General features: G+C 40.8%; 1 protein-coding gene across 1 annotated transcript in view; it reads right to left on the bottom strand.

The window, feature by feature from the left end:
* slc4a5b (solute carrier family 4 member 5b) overlaps nt 1–23,493 on the bottom strand; it is a 70,215-nt gene that overhangs the window by 13,540 nt on the left and 33,182 nt on the right. Inside the window, 19 exon segments of the mRNA XM_037753698.1 lie at nt 904–1,082; nt 2,501–2,662; nt 4,264–4,377; nt 4,727–4,918; nt 6,653–6,711; nt 7,742–7,832; nt 9,448–9,628; nt 9,710–9,791; nt 9,794–9,842; nt 9,923–10,097; nt 10,198–10,323; nt 10,522–10,676; nt 10,760–10,847; nt 10,927–11,084; nt 15,427–15,482; nt 17,492–17,590; nt 17,762–17,911; nt 19,689–19,849; nt 20,113–20,242. Of these exon segments, the coding sequence (XP_037609626.1) occupies nt 904–1,082; nt 2,501–2,662; nt 4,264–4,377; nt 4,727–4,918; nt 6,653–6,711; nt 7,742–7,832; nt 9,448–9,628; nt 9,710–9,791; nt 9,794–9,842; nt 9,923–10,097; nt 10,198–10,323; nt 10,522–10,676; nt 10,760–10,847; nt 10,927–11,084; nt 15,427–15,482; nt 17,492–17,590; nt 17,762–17,911; nt 19,689–19,849; nt 20,113–20,242 (2,407 nt within the window).

Consider the following 23,493-nt stretch of genomic DNA (forward strand, 5'->3'; position numbering starts at 1 on the left):
TAAATGACCTTGACACCGATACTGAAACAATACCACGGCAACTCTCTAAAACATCAGGAAAGGTAATGGAGTAATAGATGACAGAACGTGGAACTTAAAATTATTTTTTAATTATTAATTACAAATGTTAAAATGTATTAATTAAAAAAATAATATGCAGTAATCTGATGTCCCCTATACTTGAGTTTATGTGATTTCTTTGATTTAATATTTGCATTTATTTTTGATAATGCACACATATTTACATTTCATCTTTATTCTTATTTTTCTTAAAACTTATCTATGTTTATATATATTATTATTCTAAAAAATGTTTATAAATATTATTATTCTAAAAAATGTTTATATATATTATTATTCTAAAAAAAATGTATATATAAAATTATTCTAAAAAATGTTTATATATATTATTATTCTAAAAATGTATATATAAAATTATTCTAAATTTTTTTTATATATATTATTATTCTAAAAAATGTTTATATATATTATTATTCTAAAAAATGTCCCCCGGGGATCAATAAAGTATTAAATGTATAAACAGTGTTTTCTGAATAAATTCAGATGAAGTTCTGTGAGAAGTTGATCAGAGAAAAGCTGCTAAAGCCAGGAAGACAACACAGTAACTGTAAAAAGAGCTGTGTCGTAAACAAGTGGTGTTTGTGTCCCTCTCGCTACCAGACTGCTTTTCCTCTCCGTCCATATCACGTTACAGAGAAACAGGGTAAAATAATACTTTAACACGTGTTTGCTGAATTACAGGAGATGCTTGGAGAGATTCTTAAAGTACCGGTACTAATAAAGCAAGGTATCGTACCATTTCTAACAGCAGGGTATCGCGATACCTGTCTAGTATCGGTATACGGTGCAACACTACCACGTACAGCGTCAGGAGAGTCTTACCGGACTCCGAGGAACTGTGGCTGCTCTCCCGGCGCGCTGGACTCGCTCTCCATCTTCAGAGAGTCGATGTGTGCGATGGAGATGACGGTCGCTGCTACGTACCACGGCAGACCCATGAAGGAACACGCAGCCATCAGCACACCCACCCAGAACAGGTCCAAGTGGTAGCCACAACCTTTCTGTAATCACATTACAAGAGGTCAAACTGCAGCAACACTTGTACTAAAAAGATCAACGTTATTGTGTTTCAGCTTCAGTGGCTTCCATCAGTCATCATCAAACAGACATTTAAACAGAGCAGGCAGGAAGCAGGAAACATGACAGACATCCAATCATATACATCCACACACAAATCAGCCAATGGCACACCTACAAAGGTGGGCTGGGTATGTGGTCATGTGACTTCAGGCCAATCGTTGTCCCAAAGAGGGCTTAACCCAAAATGTATGGAGGACGGAACCTACCGAAATCTAAAATAAATATATAAATAAGGGAATTAATACAAAGATGAATAAATAAAGAAAACAGAAATATCAATTTATGTCACATTTTATCAATTAATAAATAGCTACATTTATTTTTAATATTATTTTTACTACATTTAATGACATTTATTTATTTATTGAGTCATTTATTCATTTATTTTTTATTTTGGCAGGTTCCATCCTCCATAGTTCTTAGACTTGTTTTATTTATATTGTATGATGAAATGAGTTTGTATCATGGAGAACGTAGTACATGTATGGATGAAATGAGTAAATAAATAAAAAGTAACAGGAAAAAAAATTACAATTATGGAAATGTTATAATTTCCAAGATTAAAGTCATAAATTTACGAGAAAAAACTAAAATAGTGTTTTTAGTGTATTTATTTATTTATTCATATATTTTTTATTTTGGCAGGTTCCGTCCTCCATAAAAATGTCCCTATTTAATGTGGCAAACTTTAAAAACCCTTTAACTTAAAACCTTTTAATAAAATGTTATAGAAAGAGCAGGAAGAACAAAATACATTAAAAACAAATCATAAGAAATGCATAATAAAAAATCATCATAAGAGCACCATTACTAAACCACATAAGTGAGAGACATAAAGAACTAGGGATGCACCTAAATGTGAAATTCTGAGCCGATACCGATGTTTAAATTAACAATTTGGCTTTTAGCCAATACCAATGTTTTTCTTTATTTTGTTTTTGCTGATATTTATTCATCTTTTGTGCCGGGAAACAAAGACCTCTTTATTAAAAAAAATAACTGAGCTGTTTTAAAGTGTTTGAATGATCACAAATTCAATCATACACATTTATGAAACAACCTTTATTCTAAACTCTGATGGTTTTCTGTTGAATAATTGACCAATTTAGCTCACGTTTATTAAGATATACATCAGAGATATACTTAACATTACATATGGAATAGTCTTATTTAATTCTGACATTCAAATGTGACGTTATATTTACTGAAAACACAGAAGATAAACCTTCCGGTAAATCACGTCTGATCTTATTTTGATATCTGCTTTTGTTGAATTTAAAATGTATTTCCTGTAAAGTGAAACAGGATTGTGTTGATGACGTCGGGTTTCTTTATTTACCTTCAGTTTGTTTTCTTTGCGGTTGACGATGACGGCGCTGATCTGCTGGTCCATGAAGATGAGGATGGTGACCAGGAGAGCGGGAACGAAGCTGGCCACGTACCACCACCAGGGGTTCTTACCAAACGGCATCACCAACCAGCCGCGGTCAGGACGCGTGGGCTGATATCATAATAATAATAATGACATATAAATATATAGTAGAGGTGACTCAACACATCCATCTAAAATAACCAAATGCTTTACATCTATATGATTCAACTAAAACATACTAACAGTGGTGGGAGAGGTTTTCAGATCCAAATACAACAATGTACAAATACTAAAAGTCCTCTATTCAATATCTTAAGTAAACGTACAGAAGTATTATCAGCTAAATGAACTTAAAGTATCAAAGTATAAGAACTCGTTCTGCCCTCTAACTGATTAAGAACCTCAAACTCCAGTACAGTCCTAGAGTAAATGTACTTCCCGCCACTGCTAGCAAATTTGCGTTACCGCGTTAACTTTGACAGCCCTAATTATAAAAATAAATGAAAAATAAATAAATGCAGAAATAAATTAATAAATAATAAGTACATGCAAAAATAAATAAATACATTTAAAAAAACAATAAAAATAAATACATAAATAAATCAAAACGGAAAATTAAACAGAAGGGAAAATAAATAAATAATGGAATTAATACAAAGATAAGCAAATTAAAACAAATATCAATTCATGTTATATTCTATCAATTAATTAATGGCTACATTTATTTTTAATATTATTTTTTACTACATATAATGACATATTTATTTATTTATCTATCAAGTCATTTATTTATTTTTCATTTATTTTTTATTTTGGCAGGTTCTGTCCTCCATACATACAATGGTTTGTATGATATCTTACTAAAAGTCATTCCTCATTTTTCGTGCATTCTCCTACGAATGTCCAGCAACACGCGTCAATTTACGCTCCTTACATGCATACAGTGTTTTCAAAATAAACTTCCGTCTTCACAGGAAACAACTGGGTTAGGTTTAGGCAACAAAAATACTTGGTTAGTTTTAGGAACGGGGGTTTGGGTTAAAATAACTCTGGAAGTGGCGCTACTTAAGTACGGAAGTTACGTGGCAAATAACATTTAAACTAAACTAACATTACAACTAAAAGTCCTCTATTCAATATCTTAAGTAAAAGTACAGAAGTATTATCAGCTAAATGAACTTAAAGTATTAAAGTATAAGAACTCGTTCTGCCCTCTAACTGATAAATTAAGAACCTCAAACTCAAGTACAGTCCTAGAGTACATGTTCTTCCCACCGCTGCTGGCATGCACACAGGAGAAACAGATGCACATTATAAATCAACACATGATTAGGTGAGAAATCAAAATACCTTGAACTCAGTTGGAACGATTAGTTTGGGTGTGTCTAACCCCATCAACATATCCAGACCCACAAAGGACATGATTGACATGAAGATGGAAAAATCACTGATAAGCTTCCTCAGCTGAGACAGAAGGAGGACGAGGGGGGAGACGTGTAGTACGACAGCGAGGAGGGGAGACGTACGAGTAAAAAGGACAAGGTGCGTACAGGAGGAAATGAAGACAAGAGAAAAGAGAAGTTATACTCTGGACAAGAATCATTGCATTGATAAATCAAAAGACTGATTAGAAATGCATAAAAACAACGTCCTCGGGGGACGAGAAGCATCCAAGCAGGGACATCAAAGAGTTTGGGGACGGTGAAAGACGTATTTAGGGAGGAGTGGACCTTGATCTCAGTGGGGACGTGCAGTTTGGGGGTGTCCAGCCCCATCAGGTTATCCAGTCCACAGAAGACCAGGATGGAAATGATGATGGAGAAATCACTGATCAGGGAGCGGAACTGGACATTCAGGGAGAGCAGAGGACAACATGGGAGAGGACATTCAGGGAGAGCAGAGGACAACATGGGAGAGGACGTTCAGGGAGAGCAGAGGACAACATGGGAGAGGACGTTCAGGGAGAGCAGAGGACAACATGGGAGAGGACGTTCAGGGAGAGCAGAGGACAACATGGGAGAGGACGTTCAGGGAGAGCAGAGGACAACATGGGAGAGGACATTCAGGGAGAGCAGAGGACAACATGCTTTGATAAATATCCCAAACATGTCCCGTGCAGGTTGACTTCTAGGGAATCTACAACAGCATTAAAGACACCGTGGGAAATGAAACAACGGAGGTCTTGTGTCTTACCTTTGTCGGGAAGTAGCGGCTGAACTTGAACTTCTTGAGGGAAACGGTCATGGAGTAGGTGCCAAAGAAGAGGATGAAGGACATGAGGGCCAAATCGGGAACATACTTACAGGAGTTCCCCACCAGCATACCTCCATACTTCACACACTCTTTCTTACTCAGCATACTCCAGTCCAGGTCTGTCAAGTTAAACTACAGAGACAGGACACGGGGTGGAGGAGGAGAGTGGGAGGAGAGGGGAGACGGGGTGGGATGGGGAGTAGAAGACGGAGAAGGGAAAATCAAAAGGGAGGGTTCGGAAGAGGAGAAGAAGCAGAGACAAAAGAGAAAAGACAAGCGATAACAGAAGAAAAAACAATACAGGACATAGAAACAGGAAACACAGAGCTCCTCTCTTAAAGGACTTAACAAGCATCTCAGAATCAACCCTACAAATCACACTGAAAAGACTCGGACTTTCAGCAGACTTGCTCTCTAGAAGCGAGCATGACGTCGCTGTTTTACCACATTTAGAGCCACAAAATAGAAATGATCTTCTACTAGATATCTACTATCTTCTCTCTACTTTGGACACTTCTGTGAGGTGTATTGGCTCTTGTGATGAGCAATCTTAGTGTCTGGTTTTTGAAAGATTTTTGATTTATTCTCCCATTCATATAAAGCCAGCATAGCTGTTTGTGGGACTCTCCGAGGAGCTGCCAGAAACTTAATGCCGGGTTCACACTTCACTAGAATCAAGACGATGTTGGGTCTGATTCCTCCCAGTGATCGTCAGCAAAGCCCTGATCGTTTGATGGTTCTAAAGATGATCTTTCCAGATGTTCCTGTGGTGTGAGGTATGTTAAGAGTGTTTTTTACATCCCCTGATCGCCTCAGAAGTGCATCCTGACCGCACTGATTTCACATCGTAAATATTATATACACTCACCGGCCACTTTATTAGGCACACCTGTTCAATTGCTTGTTAACACAAATAGCTAATCAGCCAATCACATGGCAGCAACTCAATGCATTACGTCATCTAGAGGTGGTGAAGACGACTTGCTGAAGTTCAAACCGAGCATCAGAATGGGGAAGAAAGGGATTTAAGTGACTTTGAACGTGGCATGGTTGTTGGTGCCAGACGGGCTGGTCTGAGTATTTCAAAAACTGCTGATCTACTGGGATTTTCACGCACAACCATCTCTAGGGTTTACAGAGAACGGTCTCAACAAGAGAACATATCCGGTGAGCGGCAGTTGTGTGGATGGAAATGCCTTGTTGATGTCAGAGGTCAGAGGAGAATGGGCAGAGTGGTTGGAGATGATAGAAAGGCAACAGTAACTCAAATAACCACTCGTTACAACCAAGGTATGCAGAATACCATCTCTGAACGCACAACACGTCCAACCTTGAAGCAGATGAAGACCACCCGGTACTAGCAAGGTGTACCTAATAAAGTGGCCGGTGAGTGTATATATTATACAGTAGAGAACCAAGCTGACTGAAGAAGGAAGGACAACCACCGCCGTCGTCATGGCGACCGCGGCTAATGCATGAGCTAATGCTAAATGCAGAGCATAAAGTAGTCGTAAGATGGAGCTCAGACATGGAGGAGCAACTTGTTTATTTGTGGCAACAACAAATATATCAGCTGACATAAGAGCCATTTAATAAATTAAGAAAGTTGATAAAATACTTTAACTCCTACTCCTAAAAGTGGGACCCAAATATTCATCACTGTGAGAATGTTTCCGTCAGTTCGGACTGGTTTGATCCGACCCTGAGATGCTTGATAAATCAAACTTCAGCCACTGTTTGGTGAAATCAGTTTAAAACCTCAAACAACTGGAGATGCAACTCGGTCAACTTGTGTCCGTTACCTTCACCTTCAAGAGGAATAGAAAAGATTCATGTGAGTGATGTTTTCTGTCGTTTGTCACTTACCAGCAGAGTCATGTTATCATCTGCGAGTGGAGCTGAAACATTCAAGCCCAGCGCAGATGCTGAGGAGCGAAAACACAAGAGGGAAACGGAGAAAACCAAATGAATGATGCGTTACATGATGGGTAACACTGTGATTGTTATGCCATAATATGATACAGCAACAATTCCTCCTCCATCCTCAGTGTGTTGTTGAATGATGTCGGGTGTTAAACTCTTAATAAATACTGAGGATGTTTTTTGAACTTTAAATTTGACTGTTGCTTATTTAATCAGAGAAATATTAAAGATGATTTGAAACCAGGTTTTAAACTTTTCAGAGTCACATTGAAAGCCTCCAGGCAGCGAGTATTCCTCTAATCAAGTCACTTAAGATGTTGTTCAAACGGTCTCTACCAGAGTCGACATGTGCATACTCACTTTGTCAGACAGCATCCAAAAATGAGGCAGAAACAGACGAGACACACACATCATCACAGAGTAAAGACCAAATATTCACATCTAATCACACTGAAATATCTCCTGTCTTATAACAGGGAAATCATTTCCTAATTATCTTGATGATAGACAAATGCTGTAGCTGTTAATGATATAAATCACCTTGTATATGTCATGTCAGATTGTGTAATGTCATTAAAAGAACAGTTCAGCATCTTGGAAATTCATGCATTTGCTTTCTTCACCATTTCTTCCCCAAATGTTGAACCATTCCTTTAAAGGGACTGTTTGTAACTTTCAGAATTGCTTGTTAACAGCGACACCTGTGGCCGTGAAATCAACGAAAGTCAGCGCCGGGCTCGCGCTTGCTCGCTCTAAATATACCTGAACGAGCATCGCTCAACACAGTGCGGCGACACACGTCAGCTAAAACCACAATATCACTCTATATTTCAGCGGCAACATGTGAGCGGGTGTGTCCCATCCCGGTACATTTAAACGCTTAAAAAGTTACAAACAGTCCCTTTAAGAATAGTAACATGTGTCAGCTCCATCTCTAAATGTATTTACCAAATCAGTTATGAACATTTTAGGTGAGAAAACTCAGAAAACAGAACATGTAAAGAAAGAAAAAGAAAGAGTTTGAAGACTCACCCTGGTCTGGTGCGATGCATTCACACTTGTAGGCAGTGATGAAGTCCGGCTTGAAGCCTCGGTTGATCGGGTAATACTTCCAGGCTCCTACCTGTGGAAAACAAACCAGTGTTATTGTTGTGTTATTGTTGTGTTATTGTTGTGTTATTGTTGTTATTGTTGTGTTATTGTTGTTATTGTTGTGTTATTGTTGTGTTATTGTTGCATTATTGTTGTGTTATTGTTGCATTATTGTTGTGTTATTGTTGTGTTATTGTTGTGTTATTATTGTGTTATGTTGTGTTATTGTTGTGTTATTATTGTGTTATGTTGTGTTATTGTTGTGTTATTGTTGTGTTATTGTTGTGTTATTGTTGTGTTATTATTGTGTTATGTTGTGTTATTATTGTGTTATGTTGTGTTATTGTTGCGTTATTGTTGTGTTATTGTTGTGTTATTGTTGTGTTATTGTTGCATTATTGTTGTGTTATTGTTGCATTATTGTTGTGTTATTGTTGTGTTATTGTTGTGTTATTATTGTGTTATGTTGTGTTATTGTTGTGTTATTATTGTGTTATGTTGTGTTATTGTTGTGTTATTGTTGTGTTATTGTTGTGTTATTGTTGTGTTATTATTGTGTTATGTTGTGTTATTATTGTGTTATGTTGTGTTATTGTTGCGTTATTGTTGTGTTATTGTTGTGTTATTGTTGTGTTATTGTTGCGTTATTGTTGTGTTATTGTTGTGCTGTTCATCTGAACATTTGGTGTTTGTCCACTTCGCACGTTACCAGGGGTGAAAGTAGATTAAAGTTCTTGCCGGTACTACTAACCCGACCTTCATCACTTCATATTGTTCTCCTCCCATCCTGAGCTTCATGCATCCTTGAACACACGCACTCATTTTTTCAAAATGATATTTAATAATGGTTTAAAGGGACTGTTTGTAACTTTTTAAATATTACAACTAAATTAATTTGCAAGCACAGTGTGTGTTTAGAGAGTAAAGATAAGCACGTACACCTTTATGCCAGCAGAGGTTCACAAGTCGCATAGATTGTTTGACTTACTGTCCGTTTAGGAATAAAACTGAACATCATGAAACATCACAGCTTATTTTCTCATTTTATTTCGGAGATTTTTGCAAGAAACCACTGCCTGCCAAAAACCCACAGCACTCCATATCAAACAGTCAGCTGCAGCAGAAGTTGACGTTTGCCAGCAGAAACAGTTTTGGAAGGATCGGGATTCCCTCCAGCACGGATTAAAAACCTGCTGGTCCGTACTGGCCGACAAATTTAGAAGCAATTTATAAGAAAACTAGAAGAGCGCAGACAGCGGTGCATTCATTTGCTCGTTGGATTGTCCCATTTCCAGAGTTGCTAAGTCGTTCTTCCAACTTCGATGTGTTCGTGAGCTTTAAGTCGTAATGTGGAAACAACATGGACACAACAAAGAAGATGTGTTGTGTTTTAATGCTTAAACAACACGTTAGCTGTGTTTGCGTTGTAGTTCAGACTTGAGGGGGGCATTCACATTCATTTTCTCAGTCGAGAATTCATTTTTCTGATTATTCCGACACCACCTGGCTGCAGCACAAATGCCCTATGTGACAATGTTAATGATAGAGAAACATAGAAACTTAGCGGAGGCAACTAGCTGTAGGTTGACCTAACGTTAGCAGATACCGTACCGTACCGGCCTACTTTCACCCTGCACGTTACTCACCATCTTCTTGATGGCATCAGAGATGAATATGAAGGAGATGAGGCTGGAGAAACCCTCCTCTGTGAAGCGGGTCATGTATTTGATGATGTAGCTGGCGTCTGTGATCACCAGCAGGAAACACTGGAGACACGAGTGAATGCCGATCCACAGACGCAGCTCCATGTAGTCTATCCCGTTGCTCCTGTTGAGAAGACAGAGAGACAAAGTGTTGGAAGTTGTATCTGGTTATTTGTACCATTCACATCTGAGTGCTTCTGCTTACTTGCTGAAATCATAAAGCAGTTTCTCAAAGATGAGGATGGGTCCAGTTGAGCTGAGGATGATGAGGGGTTGGCCACCAAAACACAAAAGACGGTCCCCGCTAGAGCCGTGCCGAGGAAACTCTCCATCACTCCCTTTGAAAGGAGAAAAACGTCATTAAGCTGTGAGGTGATTGTGTCAGATATATAACTCTGGCTGGACGGTGAATGAAGACCTGGTAATTGTCGGTAGCGTCCCCGAGCAGTCCTCCAAACGTGATGGCATTGGTGATGCAGCCCAGGTAGATGAAGAGCACAGCAGAGATGGACTGGATATGGAAGCCGTCGTAGATGTCACTACAAAACCACGGGATCTTCCGTTTGATGTCCAGCCATAAGCCACCTGCAAACCTATCAGAGCGAGGTCGATCAGAGCGAGGTCGATCACACCGTTAACGACGATAGAACCAGGATGGAACTGGGACACGTGATGTTTTTTCCCTTTCCATACCTCCCAGTGAATTTCAGCTCCTCTCCGAGCTCGTGTGGAGCCGGAAACTCTTCATCTTCTCCTCCAGCTGCTCCGCCGGCCGAGCCGTTCATTTGACCCAACTCGTTCAGATTCAGCACCGACTTCCTGCCGTAAACATGGAGACAGAACCCGGCGTCAGGGGAAGGATGGGACTTGCTTAAAGGTATTAGTCAAGAAGTAGTCTGGAGACACATGGACATCAAAGTGGCAAAATCAGTGTTGGAAGTGGGCCGGTGCTCACCGGTACCGGCATTTCTACATTTGACTCCTCGGCGTACGTTTATTGTGATTAAATGTACATGCCTCATTTCTGCCGATGGAACTTTCTTGGGAGGTTCGATGCGTATTTTTGGATCCCATTCCCCCGGAGGGAGGACAATCACCTCGTCCAGAAACTCATCCACACCTGCAATCAGGTCTTCACGGTCCCTGGCTTTATAGGCGACGTCACTGAACAGCTGACAGGAAGTAAAGAAATCAGATTCAACGTGTGTGTGTGAGTGTAGTCGTGAATCCGGGTGGGACAGCAGCAGTCACTTACATCGTCCACCATGAGCGTAGCGATAGCTCTGCCGATCTCATTATAGGACTTGGTTTTGCCGTGAGGGCCCAGCAGGATGAAGAGAAACCTGCCAGAACAAGAGGTGAATAAATACAAAGAGACATACTCCACAGAGAGCTAACAGAGGAGACATGAGAGACACCCACCTCGTCGGCACCGGGACCTCGGTGAGGCCTCCCAGAGTCGTGGCCTGAGCCAAACGTACGAAGGAGACAAAGGGTTTTTCCAGAAAATCCACCTCACCGATCAGGACGTTGGAAGCTTCGGCATCACGAGGAATCTTCTTCATGAACTTATTCTTCAGCTGGCAGAAGAGAGAGGAACAGAAAGAGGGAGAGCATCACATGTTTGAGGCGCTGCAGCTGACCTTTGCTAACTGCTTATATGTGCTATGATCAACTGGCATGTATAACGTGTTGTTGACATAGGATTTTAGAAAAGTTACAACAAAAGCCACATCAAAAGCTCGATCGTCCTTAAACCTGGACAGTAGTGCTTTCAGGTACACATCATTTATTTCACATTAACTTCTAGCAGGAGCCTCATTGAAACGTTTCTGTCTTTCAGAGGTTGTAGCCGGCTCGGTTTTAGAGCTAGAGTGAAGATACTGATATCAAATGAAACTAGAACACCTAATGAAGCCTAGATGCCAAACATCAACATTGGATATATTATACATGCACACAGTAATCTAAAAATTAGGGCTGTCAATCAATTGAAATAGTTAATCGTGATTAATCGCAAAATAATCACACACTTTTTATCTGTTCAAAATTAACCTTAAAGGGAGATTAGTGAAGTATTTAATCCTCTTATCAACATGTGAGTGGACAAATATGCTGCTTTATGCAAATGTATGTATATATTTATTATTGTAAATCAATTAACAACACAAATCAATGACAGATATTGATCCAGAAACCCTCACAGGTACTGCATTTAGCATAAAACAATATGCTCAAATCATAACATGGCAAACTGCAGCTCAACAGGCAACAACAGCTGTCAGTGTGTCAGTGTGCTGACTTGACTATGACTTGCCCTAAACTGCATGTGATTATCATAAAGTGGGCATGTCTGTAAGACTTTTTTTTCGGACATTTTTCAAACTTCTTTTTTTTTGCAGTTTTTCAAAGTTCTTTTGGATTTTTTTCAGACTTTTTTCAGATTTTTTTTTTTTTTTACATTTTTCAAACTTTGTTTTTTGGATATCTTTCAGACTTTTTTTTCAGACTTTTTTTTGGAAAGTTTTTGGACATTTGTTCGGACACAGTCACATATCTGGAGGTCAGAGGTCAAGGGACCCCTTTGAAAACAGCCATAACAGTTTTTCCTCGCCAAGATTAAGTGTAAATTCAGAGCGTTATTTAACCTCCTTCATGACCAGCTAGTCTGACATGGTTGGTACTGATGGATTCATCAGGTTCTTTAGTTTCATATGATACCAGTACCTTCATCATCATTATCGCGTTAACTTTGACAGCCCTACTCCAAACACTTTAATGCTATCAACACAACAAACTCATCTGACAGGTTACCAAACAAAGACATTTATTCTGACACCACTTCCTGCCAAGTTCTAGATTTACTTCACCAAGTAGTAAGGATCAAAAACAAACGTTTGACTTGTTTTCCTCAGTATCAGGGACATAAACACATCAAATTGAAAGTATAAAATCCTACAACACTGTGTGTGCACTCCTCCTCCTCAGCGAGGAAGCACGTGGCAGTGGAGTGGTGGCTGCTTAAATTAAAATCTCTTCCTAATCTGTTAATGCTGCTTTCAGAGTCAATTCAACAACTCTCACCCAACGTCTTACAAATAAGAAACCAAACCAAGACATTTTAATGTCTCATACTATCAACTCATTTAACAATAATCCATTTAAGTTGCCATCTCTCTCCTTCCCTCTCGGCTTTATATGCTATGATGTCGTGTCCTTTACTGTATGAGCGTGCACATTGGTCAGATCAAAGAAAGACGGCGGTGCCATGCCAGCCTCTGTGAACAAATAATTAAACCAGATTCAGCCGTCACATGCGTGAGTTTTACTTGCTTTTGAAGTTCTGAATGGCAAACACACACAAACACCAAAATACTGCAGCTGGTTAACAATGAAATAAAAAGCAACTGTAATTCTTCAGTATCGTTCTCGAACAATGAAGCTCAGAGAAACAACAGAAGCTTAGAAATCTGCACACAAACACAATTTAAAAGCTACCAGGCTGTGTGGATTAAGAGAGATTAAGTAGTTGTGACGACTCCGTGTACGTCCTCGAACAAAACAAGGCTCAACTTTTCATAAAACACGGACAGAGAGGGAGTTTATGCCATCTGTTATCTATGTGAGCAGAAGTGAAATAATCATTATTCTCCCACAGGCAGAAGGAGATTAGCTGATTACAAATCAATAACAGCTCAGATAGTGACACATCTCAATGTGTTGAATATGCAGATATTAAAAGGGCTAATCCACCACATTTGGTACTTCTAAACTTTTGTATAATGTACATCAGACCGGTACTTACGGGTACTTCGCAAAATAGTCAAGGCCCCGCCCCCTTTTGGGGGAAAGAAAACAGAAGATTTCATAGACTTCAACGCAATCTGACGTATGTTAGGATTGTTATTTTGACAAGTTCATATGCATTCATCTCTTGTTATGCAAACATTTGTTTTATACACGTCTAATAATTATTATGCGACCTTGCCTGAACCTGAACGTTGGCGATACCTTAATAATGAAGGCTGTTAATGTGTTAATAACCAACTGTTTGATCTATAGGCTGAGATTTAGTCTGATGCTGCTATCACGTTAATGTATGACTGTATTACTCAAGCTAACGTCATCAGCATCATTCAGCCGTTTAGCACACTGACAGTGAATATTCACGTATCGTATGAGCCTCAGATGTCAGTGTGAAAGCGTCATTAACCCGCTACACAACAGCTGTTCATCGTTTTCTCTCCTGTGACGGCGAGTTTCTTTCCCCCAAAAGGGAGCGCAGCCTCGGAGATGACGCCATGCTGGTCTGGTCTATAACTTGGAGTTATAAAGCCATGCTGGTCTGGTCTATAGCTTGGAGCCATAAAGCCATGCTGGTCTGGTCTATAGCCTGGTGCCATAAAGCCATGCTGGTCTGGTCTATAACTTGGAGTCATAAAGCCATGCTGGTCTGGTCTATAGCTTGGAGCCATAAAGCCATGCTGGTCTGGTCTATAACTTGGAGTCATAAAGCCATGCTGGTCTGGTCTATAGCCTGGTGCCATAAAGCCATGCTGGTCTGGTCTATAGCTTGGAGCCATAAAGCCATGCTGGTCTGGTCTATAGCTTGGAGTCATAAAGACCATGCTGGTCTGGTCTATAGCTTGGAGGAGCCATAAAGCCATGCTGGTCTGGTCTATAACTTGGAGTCATAAAGCCATGCTGGTCTGGTCTATAGCTTGGAGGAGCCATAAAGCCATGCTGGTCTGGTCTATAGCTTGGAGCCATAAAGACCATGCTGGTCTGGTCTATAGCTTGGAGGAGCCATAAAGCCATGCTGGTCTGGTCTATAACTTGGAGTCATAAAGCCATGCTGGTCTGGTCTATAGCTTGGAGTCATAAAGACCATGCTGGTCTGGTCTATAGCTTGGAGGAGCCATAAAGCCATGCTGGTCTGGTCTATAGCTTGGAGCCATAAAGACCATGCTGGTCTGGTCTATAGCTTGGAGGAGCCATAAAGCCATGCTGGTCTGGTCTATAGCTTGGAGCCATAAAGCCATGCTGGTCTGGTCTATAGCCTGGTGCCATAAAGCCATGCTGGTCTGGTCTATAACTTGGAGTCATAAAGCCATGCTGGTCTGGTCTATAGCTTGGAGTCATAAAGACCATGCTGGTCTGGTCTATAGCTTGGAGGAGCCATAAAGCCATGCTGGTCTGGTCTATAGCTTGGAGCCATAAAGACCATGCTGGTCTGGTCTATAGCTTGGAGTCATAAAGACCATGCTGGTCTGGTCTATAACTTGGAGGAGCCATAAAGCCATGCTGGTCTGGTCTATAGCTTGGAGGAGCCATAAAGCCATGCTGGTCTGGTCTATAGCTTGGAGTCATAAAGACCATGCTGGTCTGGTCTATAACTTGGAGGAGCCATAAAGCCATGCTGGTCTGGTCTATAGCTTGGAGCCATAAAGCCATGCTGGTCTGGTCTATAGCTTGCCCCGCTATTAGATCTTTTTTAAGAAAACGGCAGGAGAACAGATCAGAGATCAGCGTTTATGGATTTATTGTTGGTGCAACCAACTACATAGCAACTCTTGGGCATAGCGTTATTACTATTAGCGGTGATGTTATGAGCCCAGACACGACAGCGTTTGGTTTTTCTGACATATGTGGGACTTCCACAATGTGTACAAAGGAGCAACAGAGGTTATTTCTTCTTTAGTTGATGGAGGAAAGTTGCTGGTATCTAAGGAGACGAGCTCCTTCTCCTCTGCGGCGCGTCTAGTTGGATACCGGCGGTCCAACTCGTGCTTCACTCTTGGTGTGAATGTGACTTTAATGCTACTTTGTGAAGCCTGTATGGGGTGTTAAAATATGTGCAAGCTGGACCCACAAAAGCCACCACATATAAACAACACATTAAATATGGAAGATAACAGTTACCTGGTCTGTGCTTGGTGTGTCTGAAATATCATTCATGCTTCGGCTCTGGGCAGGATCTGCAAATGAACCACACACTTATAGTTGATATTTTTCAGGCTATGAGAGCAACAGAGTGGCCATTCAAGTATGTCCACAATGTGTGCCAGAACTTCACCACTTGTTTCTGAGGGGGATTACATCTTAATGGCTCATTTCCCTTCTTTCTTTTTTTTTTTTTCTCAAAGCAGATTTGGGAACAAATGAAATTGAACAAAGAGAGAGAACAAGAACATACCACACAGAGCCTTTCATAATCCTTTTCACTCAGATAGATTCACAAAATAAATTAGCAAGGGTGCACACAATAGGACCGAAATCTGTAAAGTAAACACGCAATACTTCCAACATATTGTATACACACAATGCCGAGTGTTGAAATCATGCAGCAGCGGGGAGTTAGCTGGGATCGGTTATTTTAGTTCATTAAAAACATACAATAAAGCTGAGAAGTTAAGAAAGTGAGAGTTTCAAATTTGGTAAATATTGAGTGTGAATCAGAGGTGGAAGAAGTACTCAGATCCTTTACTTAAAAGTCACGATGTTCTCCAGTATATCTGTTCTAGTGGTTGAAATGGTCTTTACACCCCGACAGCGATCCGTTACTGATGAGCTCTGAAAAAGGACCGGAAAAGAGCCGTCATCTGTAGCTGCTGTAATCCTGTAAAAACATCTACCAATCACTGCCTCGCGGTCCGCTTGGAAAGAACCAATCAGATGCGTCCCTGCCTCCCTTCTCGTTCTCTACCCTTGGCGTGCACCAGCCTGAACTCAAAGCGCGTCGCCGCCGCACGTTTCCTGGAGAATGGAAGAGAAAACTCAGCCCTGCAGTAGCACTGCCGCGGTTACTGGTCATGAGGTAGCGTTGTTGAGTTGAGGTCCTCTCTCCGCTCTGTGGCGGTGAAGTAGTTACGATGCGGCGGTGCTCGTGCATGTGTGTGTGTGTGGGGGGGCGTTGCCTTGGAAGGAGCCCCGAGGGGAGTGGGGGGGTTTAGACGGAGCTCCTCAGGCAAAAAGTCCTCTTCCAACGTTACATTTACACTCCGTGTTTCTCACCCAAACACATTGTGATCTAACAAATGTGTTGACTGCATTTCCTTTCTTATAAAACTTTTACAAAGCAGATTATGTTTATACTTCTTCACTGCATTTGTTGGGTTTACACAAGTAAAAGCACGGCAAGTATCATCAGTAAAAGTACTCATTGTGCAGTAAATATACTTAAAGTATCAGTAGTGAAAGTACTCATTGTCTATAGTACAAATCGGCATAATTATGTAGTTATTTCAGCATACTTTTGATCTGTTTACAACAACGTCACTAGCATATTTTTTGCAAGCAATTTAAAAGTTGTTTGGTTGTCGTCATGGTAACAGACCTGACAAAGTATGAATTCAGACTTTTTACAAATCAGCATCATGATGTAGTTATTTCGGCATCATTTTGATCCGTTTATTGCAATTAAATCACAGCACAATGTGTTTATTTTGGGTTCATACCGCAGCAGCGACGTGTGGCTTGCTAGATACAGTCAGTTCAATGACACTGTAGGTGAATACAGCTCGTTGCCGGGTGACGTTATTCAATTCAATTCAATTCAATTTATTTTGTATAGCGTCAAATCACAACAGAAGTTATCTCAAGACGCTAACCCTAGTTATGAACCCAGACACTACGGCGTTTGGTTTTCTGACATATCTGGGACTTCATCAACATGTACAAAGCAGCAACAGTGGTTATTTCTTCCATGGTTGATGGAGGAAATGGAGGAAAGTTGTTGGTATCTATGGTTGGTATCTTTCTCCTCTGGCGCGTCAAGTGTGAATAAACACAGATGATACCGGCGGTCCAATTCGCGCAAGAAAAGTGAGACGAAAATTTGCTTCGCTCTCGGTGTGAACGCAACATAAAGCTTCCTAAAATGGAAATACGCACTCCAGTACTTGAGTAAATGTACTTCCACCACTGATGTGTAGGTACAAATAGGAAGGAACTTGTGTGTTTGTGTGTGTGGTGTGTTTAGACTCACGCAGGCGGCCGAGGCTGCGAGAGCGTAGGTCTTCTGTGGAGCGGTGGATCCCAGAAGCTGAACTAGCGCTATGACTCAGATTAACCTGAGGACTACGGCCTGACAGAGCAGCAGCAGCAGCAGCACGATGAGCACAGAAGAGGTGATTTTTACGAGGAAAGGTGAAACAACATGGCAGAAAACAAAGGAAGCAGTAGGATGTAATTAGAAGGTTAGATCACTTTGGTGATTGGTAGTTGAAAATGAAGACAAAACAGCACACAAACTTACCGGCGTTGGAGGACTTCCCGATGTCTGCCAGCGAGCGGTGGATCGGTTTCTTGGTCTGATGACGGTGCTTCCTGAGCAACACAAAGCTGATCTTCTCCTTTAGATCCGGAGCGATGAGACCGTCAGCTATCTGCCGATCCACGATCTCATCTGGAGTCAAAGTTTAACAGTGATTTTTATCTGTTCAAAATGTACCTTAAAGGGAGATTTATCAAGTATTGAATACTCTTATCAACATGGAAGTGGACAAATATGCTGCTTTATACAAATGTATGTATATATTTACTACAATGAACAACACAAAACAATGACAGATATTGTCCAGAAACCCTCACAGGTACTGCATTTAGCATAAAACAAATATGCTCCAATCATAACATGGCAAACTGCAGCCCAACAGACAACAACAGCTGTCAGTGTGTCAGTGTGCTGACTTGACTATGACTTGCCCCAAACTGCATGTGATTATCATAAAGTGGGCATGTCTGGTTAGTATCTGTATTTTGACATTATTCAGACTTTTTGTTTTTCAGACATTTTTCAGACTTTTTGCGGAATTTTTTTTCAGACTTTCTTTGGGACATTTTTTCAAACTTTTTTCAAACTTCTTTTTTTTGGACATTGTTCACACTTTTTGTTTTTCAGATGTTTTTTTCAGACTTTTTTTCGGATTTTTTTTTCAGACTTTTTTTCAGACTTTTTTTCAGACTTTTTTAAAACTTTTTTTTTTTGGACATTGTTCACACTTTTTGTTTTTCAGACATTGTTCAGACTTTTTTTCAGACTATTTTTTCGGAAGACTTCCCAGATTTTTTTTTTCAGACATTTTTCCGACTTTTTTTTCAGATTTTTTTTCAGACTTTTTTTTCAGACTTTTTTTCAGATTTTTTTTCAGACTTTTTTTCAGACTTTTTTTTCAGACTTATTTCAAACTTTTTTCAAACTTCTTTTTTTTGGACATTATTTACACTTTTTGTTTTTCGGACATTTTTTCCGACGTTTTTTTTCCGACTTTTTTTTCAGACATTTTTCAAACTTCTTTTTTTTGGACATTATTTACACTTTTTTTTCAGACTTTTTCAGGATTTTTTTTTCAAACTTTTTTCAAACTTCTTTTTTTTGGAAAGTTTTTGGACGTTTGTTTGGACACAGTCACATATCTGGAGGTCAGAAGTCAAGGGACACCTTTGAAAATGGACATGACAGTTTGTCCTCGCCAAAATGTAGCTTAAGTTTGGAGTGTTATTTATCTTCCTTCTTGGAAAGCTAGTATGACATGGTTGGTACCGATGGATTCTTTAGGTTTACTAGTTTCATATGATACCAGTATCTCCACTCTAGCTTTAAAACGGAGCCGCTGCAACCAAAAAATCTCAAGTTGCGTTAACGCGTTTAAGAAATTAGTGGCGTTAGTTGCCTTAACACGTTATAATCGCGTTAACTTTGACAGCCCTAGTTTTCAGCTTATTCAGCTTTGTACAAGTGGACAAAAAAAATCAATTAATGCTTAAAGTTTAATTGGTATGGGCAATGACACGGTGTGATTGATTTCCAGCATTGCATAATGTCCTATTAGTACAAAACAGTGCATTGATTTCTTGTATACTAACTGGAACAACAGGGTTCTATGACATTTTGTATACAGTACAGTTGTATATTGTTAGTACGTAGTGTGGAGTTGGGGCACCACCAAGGAGTTCCGACTATAAATATAGTTTGTGTGTGTTTTTAACTCTTTCAACCACATTTCAAGTGTCTGTTAGTTGATTTTCATGGCGTATAAAAAGTAATGGAAACTGGATAAAATCTGCTGTCTGGAAAGAATTCAGTCTAAAACGTCGATGAACTGCTCTTTTGTTTTCTGGCAGTATTGATGTTTGGTTCTGATGTAACAGACACAACAGTGGAGAAACTCTGTCGGACTCACCCACGATCTGCGGCAGCGAGTAGCCCTCCAGGTCGAGCAGAATGCTTCCTGTCTGCAGACAGGTCCTGAGCTCAAACAGGCTGTGGAGGGTCAGCGTGGACACGTGAGGCTTGCTCCATCTCTCTCCTCCCTCCTCCACCTTCTCCTCAAATTTCACCCACCTATAGAGACGAGAGGGAGAAAGTGGTCAGTCAATGAAGTGGAGTTATTTGACTTTTAAAAGAGAGACGGATTGATTGATGTGTTGGAGGTCAGGAGTGCCGAGCAGCAGGATGCTGTTATGTAATTTAAGCTTTAATTACATGTTAACGTGGTGTCACCCAGTACCCATGATGTCTCAACCCTCCGCCTCTAAATCCCTTCAAAAGTGACCCCAAATCCTAAACTAATGAAGGCTGTGACGCCTGCATGTTGGTGTGTGTACCTTGCAGACTCCTTCCACTCTAATTCGCCGCCCTCCTGCTGCAGTGTGTCCATCTCAGTGAATAATGTGGGTGTCGGCGTGCTGTCATCCTCCCCCAGTATGTGGCGCAGACGCTCTGCTGCAGGAGATACTACAAGAAAAAAAGAAATGGAGACAGTCAGTTTCAGATTTCCATTAAATTATACATACAGAATATAAACCATCATGAATATAAACCATCATGTTTATACCTCCCTACCTGCAGAACTGACGACATTCCCAACAGCCTCAGCTGCGAACGATGATGGTGAACATGGTAAACATTACCCAACTGGAAAAAGTACAATGTAGTATATTTCCTAAAAGTACATTTCATCCACTTTGTGTAGTTTTTATTTATTATGCTCTAGGTCTCTAGTTTGATCCATCCATCCTCTGAATGCTCTAGGTCTCTAGTCTGATCCATCCATCCTCTGAATGCTCTAGGTCTGTAGTTTGACCCATCCATCCTCTGAATGCTCTAGGTCTGTAGTTTGACCCATCCATCCTCTGAATGCTCTAGGTCTCTAGTTTGACCCATCCATCCTCTGAATGCTCTAGGTCTCTAGTTTGATCCATCCATCCTCTGAATGCTCTAGGTCTCTAGTCTGATCCATCCATCCTCTGAATGCTCTAGGTCTCTAGTTTGTGGCTGTAAAGTTTCATGAGGCTGTGATTATCCTAGAGGTCACCACAGGTCATTTTATACAGTGAGGTCAATGAAATGGCTCTTATGGAGACCAACATCATCACACATGAACAGGAAACCCTCTGAGAACTGTTTTAGTCAGCCAGACATTAGAAACAGACACGTCTGATCTGAACAATCCCCATTACTCTTCTTTAATGAGCGAACCAGAGAGCTCCTCTAATGACTATCTGATCAGCCAGCACCTTTTTTTCTAATTTTACTCTGAGCTGATCAATCCCCATTAACATCCGAGCCTGGAGGCGCTGTTCACTCGCATCCCTCCGCTGTTTGTGAGTGTGTGTGTGTCTATCAGCTCCAGAATGTGTATGTCACCGTTGTTCCTCCTTGTGATCCGAAAGCTAAAGAACAAAAAGTCAAAAAGCCAATAAACACATGAACTCTGAACGGTTCCAGTTTTAAGTGTCACAAGTTTTATGTGACAAAGTGACATTCACAATCTCAATCATCACTTCCATGTACAGGGAACAATTACGTAATCCATGTTAACTACAGTACAGCGCCGTGGTGTGTAATTATAACACAATACAATGTTCCACAACACTTTCCAATACTGTTACATTAGGTCAGGTCACATTAGGAGGTCTGTTTGTGTACTTTTGTTTGTCTGATCTCTGACCAGCCAATGTAATCATAAAGAGGAAGATCATGTTTGAACTGTAGTAGGCTACTTTAACTCCTAATTCTGTGTTCACACCAAGAGCAAATTTTCGCCTTGCTTTACTCGCGCGAGTTGGACCGCCGGTATTATTTGTGTTCATTCGCTCTAGACGCACTGGAGAGGAGGATGAGCTTTTCTTTTCCTCCATTTCCTCCATCAACCATGGAAGAAATAACCGCTGTTGCTGCTTTGTACATATTGATGAAGTCCCAGATACGTCAGAAAACCAAACGCCGTCATGTCTGGGTTCATAACGTCACCCGGCGGCGAGTTGTATTCACATACAGCACCATTGCACAGACTGTATCTAGCAAGCCACACGTCGCTACTGCGGTATGAACCCAAAATAAACACATTGTGCTGTGATTTAATATTAATAAACGGACCAAAAGGATGCCGAAATAACAACATAATGATGCAAATTTGTAAAAAGTCTGAATTCATGCTTTGTCAGGTCTGTCCGCAAGACGACAAGCAACTTTTAAAATGCTTGTTTTCTGAATGGAGTTTGGATGGATCAGTGCCAGGCTATGCAACAACCCTCAACATAAAGTCATCTAGGCATCAATACGGCAGCGACGTTGTCGTTTCTACCAGAGACAGTCTGTGGTTTCTACACAGAGTTTGGTCCGGTCTCTGTACAGATATGATGTACTATCGTAGCTCTGGGTACGATCACAAGTTTGTCCTCCGTCTCTGATTCAACAACGTCAGGACATCAGTGTCGACAGGAGGAGAATCTCAACGCTGAGAGGCTATTCAGCTCTTTGCATTGACTTTGTATGTAATCATGCTGTGTGAAAAGTTTGTTTCACTCTGGGTGTGAATGCAGCATTAGTCCCGAGCCCTGCCCCAGTACCTACAGTACCTGTGGTACAGTAGAAAAACAAGTATTGTCACGTTTTCAGAATTTGAGTATTGACTTGGTACCGAAGTATCGGTTCTCGTGACATCCCTTATGCCATCTTTACCTATTTGGGAGCCAGGTAGGGTCCAGCTGGAGGCCATAATGGAGGGAAAAGACAGACCAGGGTCCTGCCTGCTCACTGGATCCTCTGACCACCAGAGACAGTTAGACCCAGCTGGAGAGAGATCCTCAGGTTTGCTCTGGCGTCTAGCTTCCTGTCCTCTTGTTGAGGCCGAGTGTCCTCAGCTCTCCACCATGAGTGGAAGAGAAGTAAAACACTCTCACTCCTTCTCACATACGTCCTTTCTGCTCGTTTCACCACTTTGCTGCTTCGACGCTGACTTCTTTGAGATAAATTCTACAGACAGTTCAATTTCAGTTTCAATTATTCCATGTATGATTTGGTGTGCGGTCGCTCTGAGTGGTCAGTCGGAAAAAAAAGGTCTTCTCTAAGCTGCGGCAGAAATCCAGTGAAAGCAGCAAAGAGCCGGAGGCTTTAAGAGGGTTGACACACACCACAGGGCCCTCTAGTACTCTCCTCCCAGAAGTCCAAGCACACACACTCAGATAAACACACTCCAAAAACAGCAAGGACATCCTCACCTACATAACTTCTACTTTCTGCATCAGCCCTGCCTCAGTGCCTCTAACTATCCACCTCAGCTCCTGTATTCGGTGTACACACTTGGTATGAATCTTGACAGGAATCGGCAAAAATACAAAGCATACCACACACACTAAACACTCACAGTAGCCCCAAATAACACACACACGCACACACATATACATGCACACACAGCTTGGAGTTGCTCAGCTCTAATCAGCTTACAGGCTTCAGACTTCATGGCCCCTTGGGAACAGCGACCATGCTGCAAAATATTCATCACCTACATGCCCTGGCAGCTTCGACCTCATCACATCGACCCAGCAGCACAGATCAGGCCTGGGCTTATGCCTCTCTCTACTGTGTGCAGTATATTGATGGGTTTCATTTATTCATTTTAATTAAATCGTCTTTAAATCTGCAGTAGGTAAAGTTTAGTAACAAGGCTAATGGTACGTGTCCACAGGCTCCGTGCTTTCCAC

The sequence above is a fragment of the Sebastes umbrosus genome, chromosome 19 (assembly GCF_015220745.1).
Source record: "Sebastes umbrosus isolate fSebUmb1 chromosome 19, fSebUmb1.pri, whole genome shotgun sequence".
NCBI lineage: Eukaryota > Metazoa > Chordata > Actinopteri > Perciformes > Sebastidae > Sebastes > Sebastes umbrosus.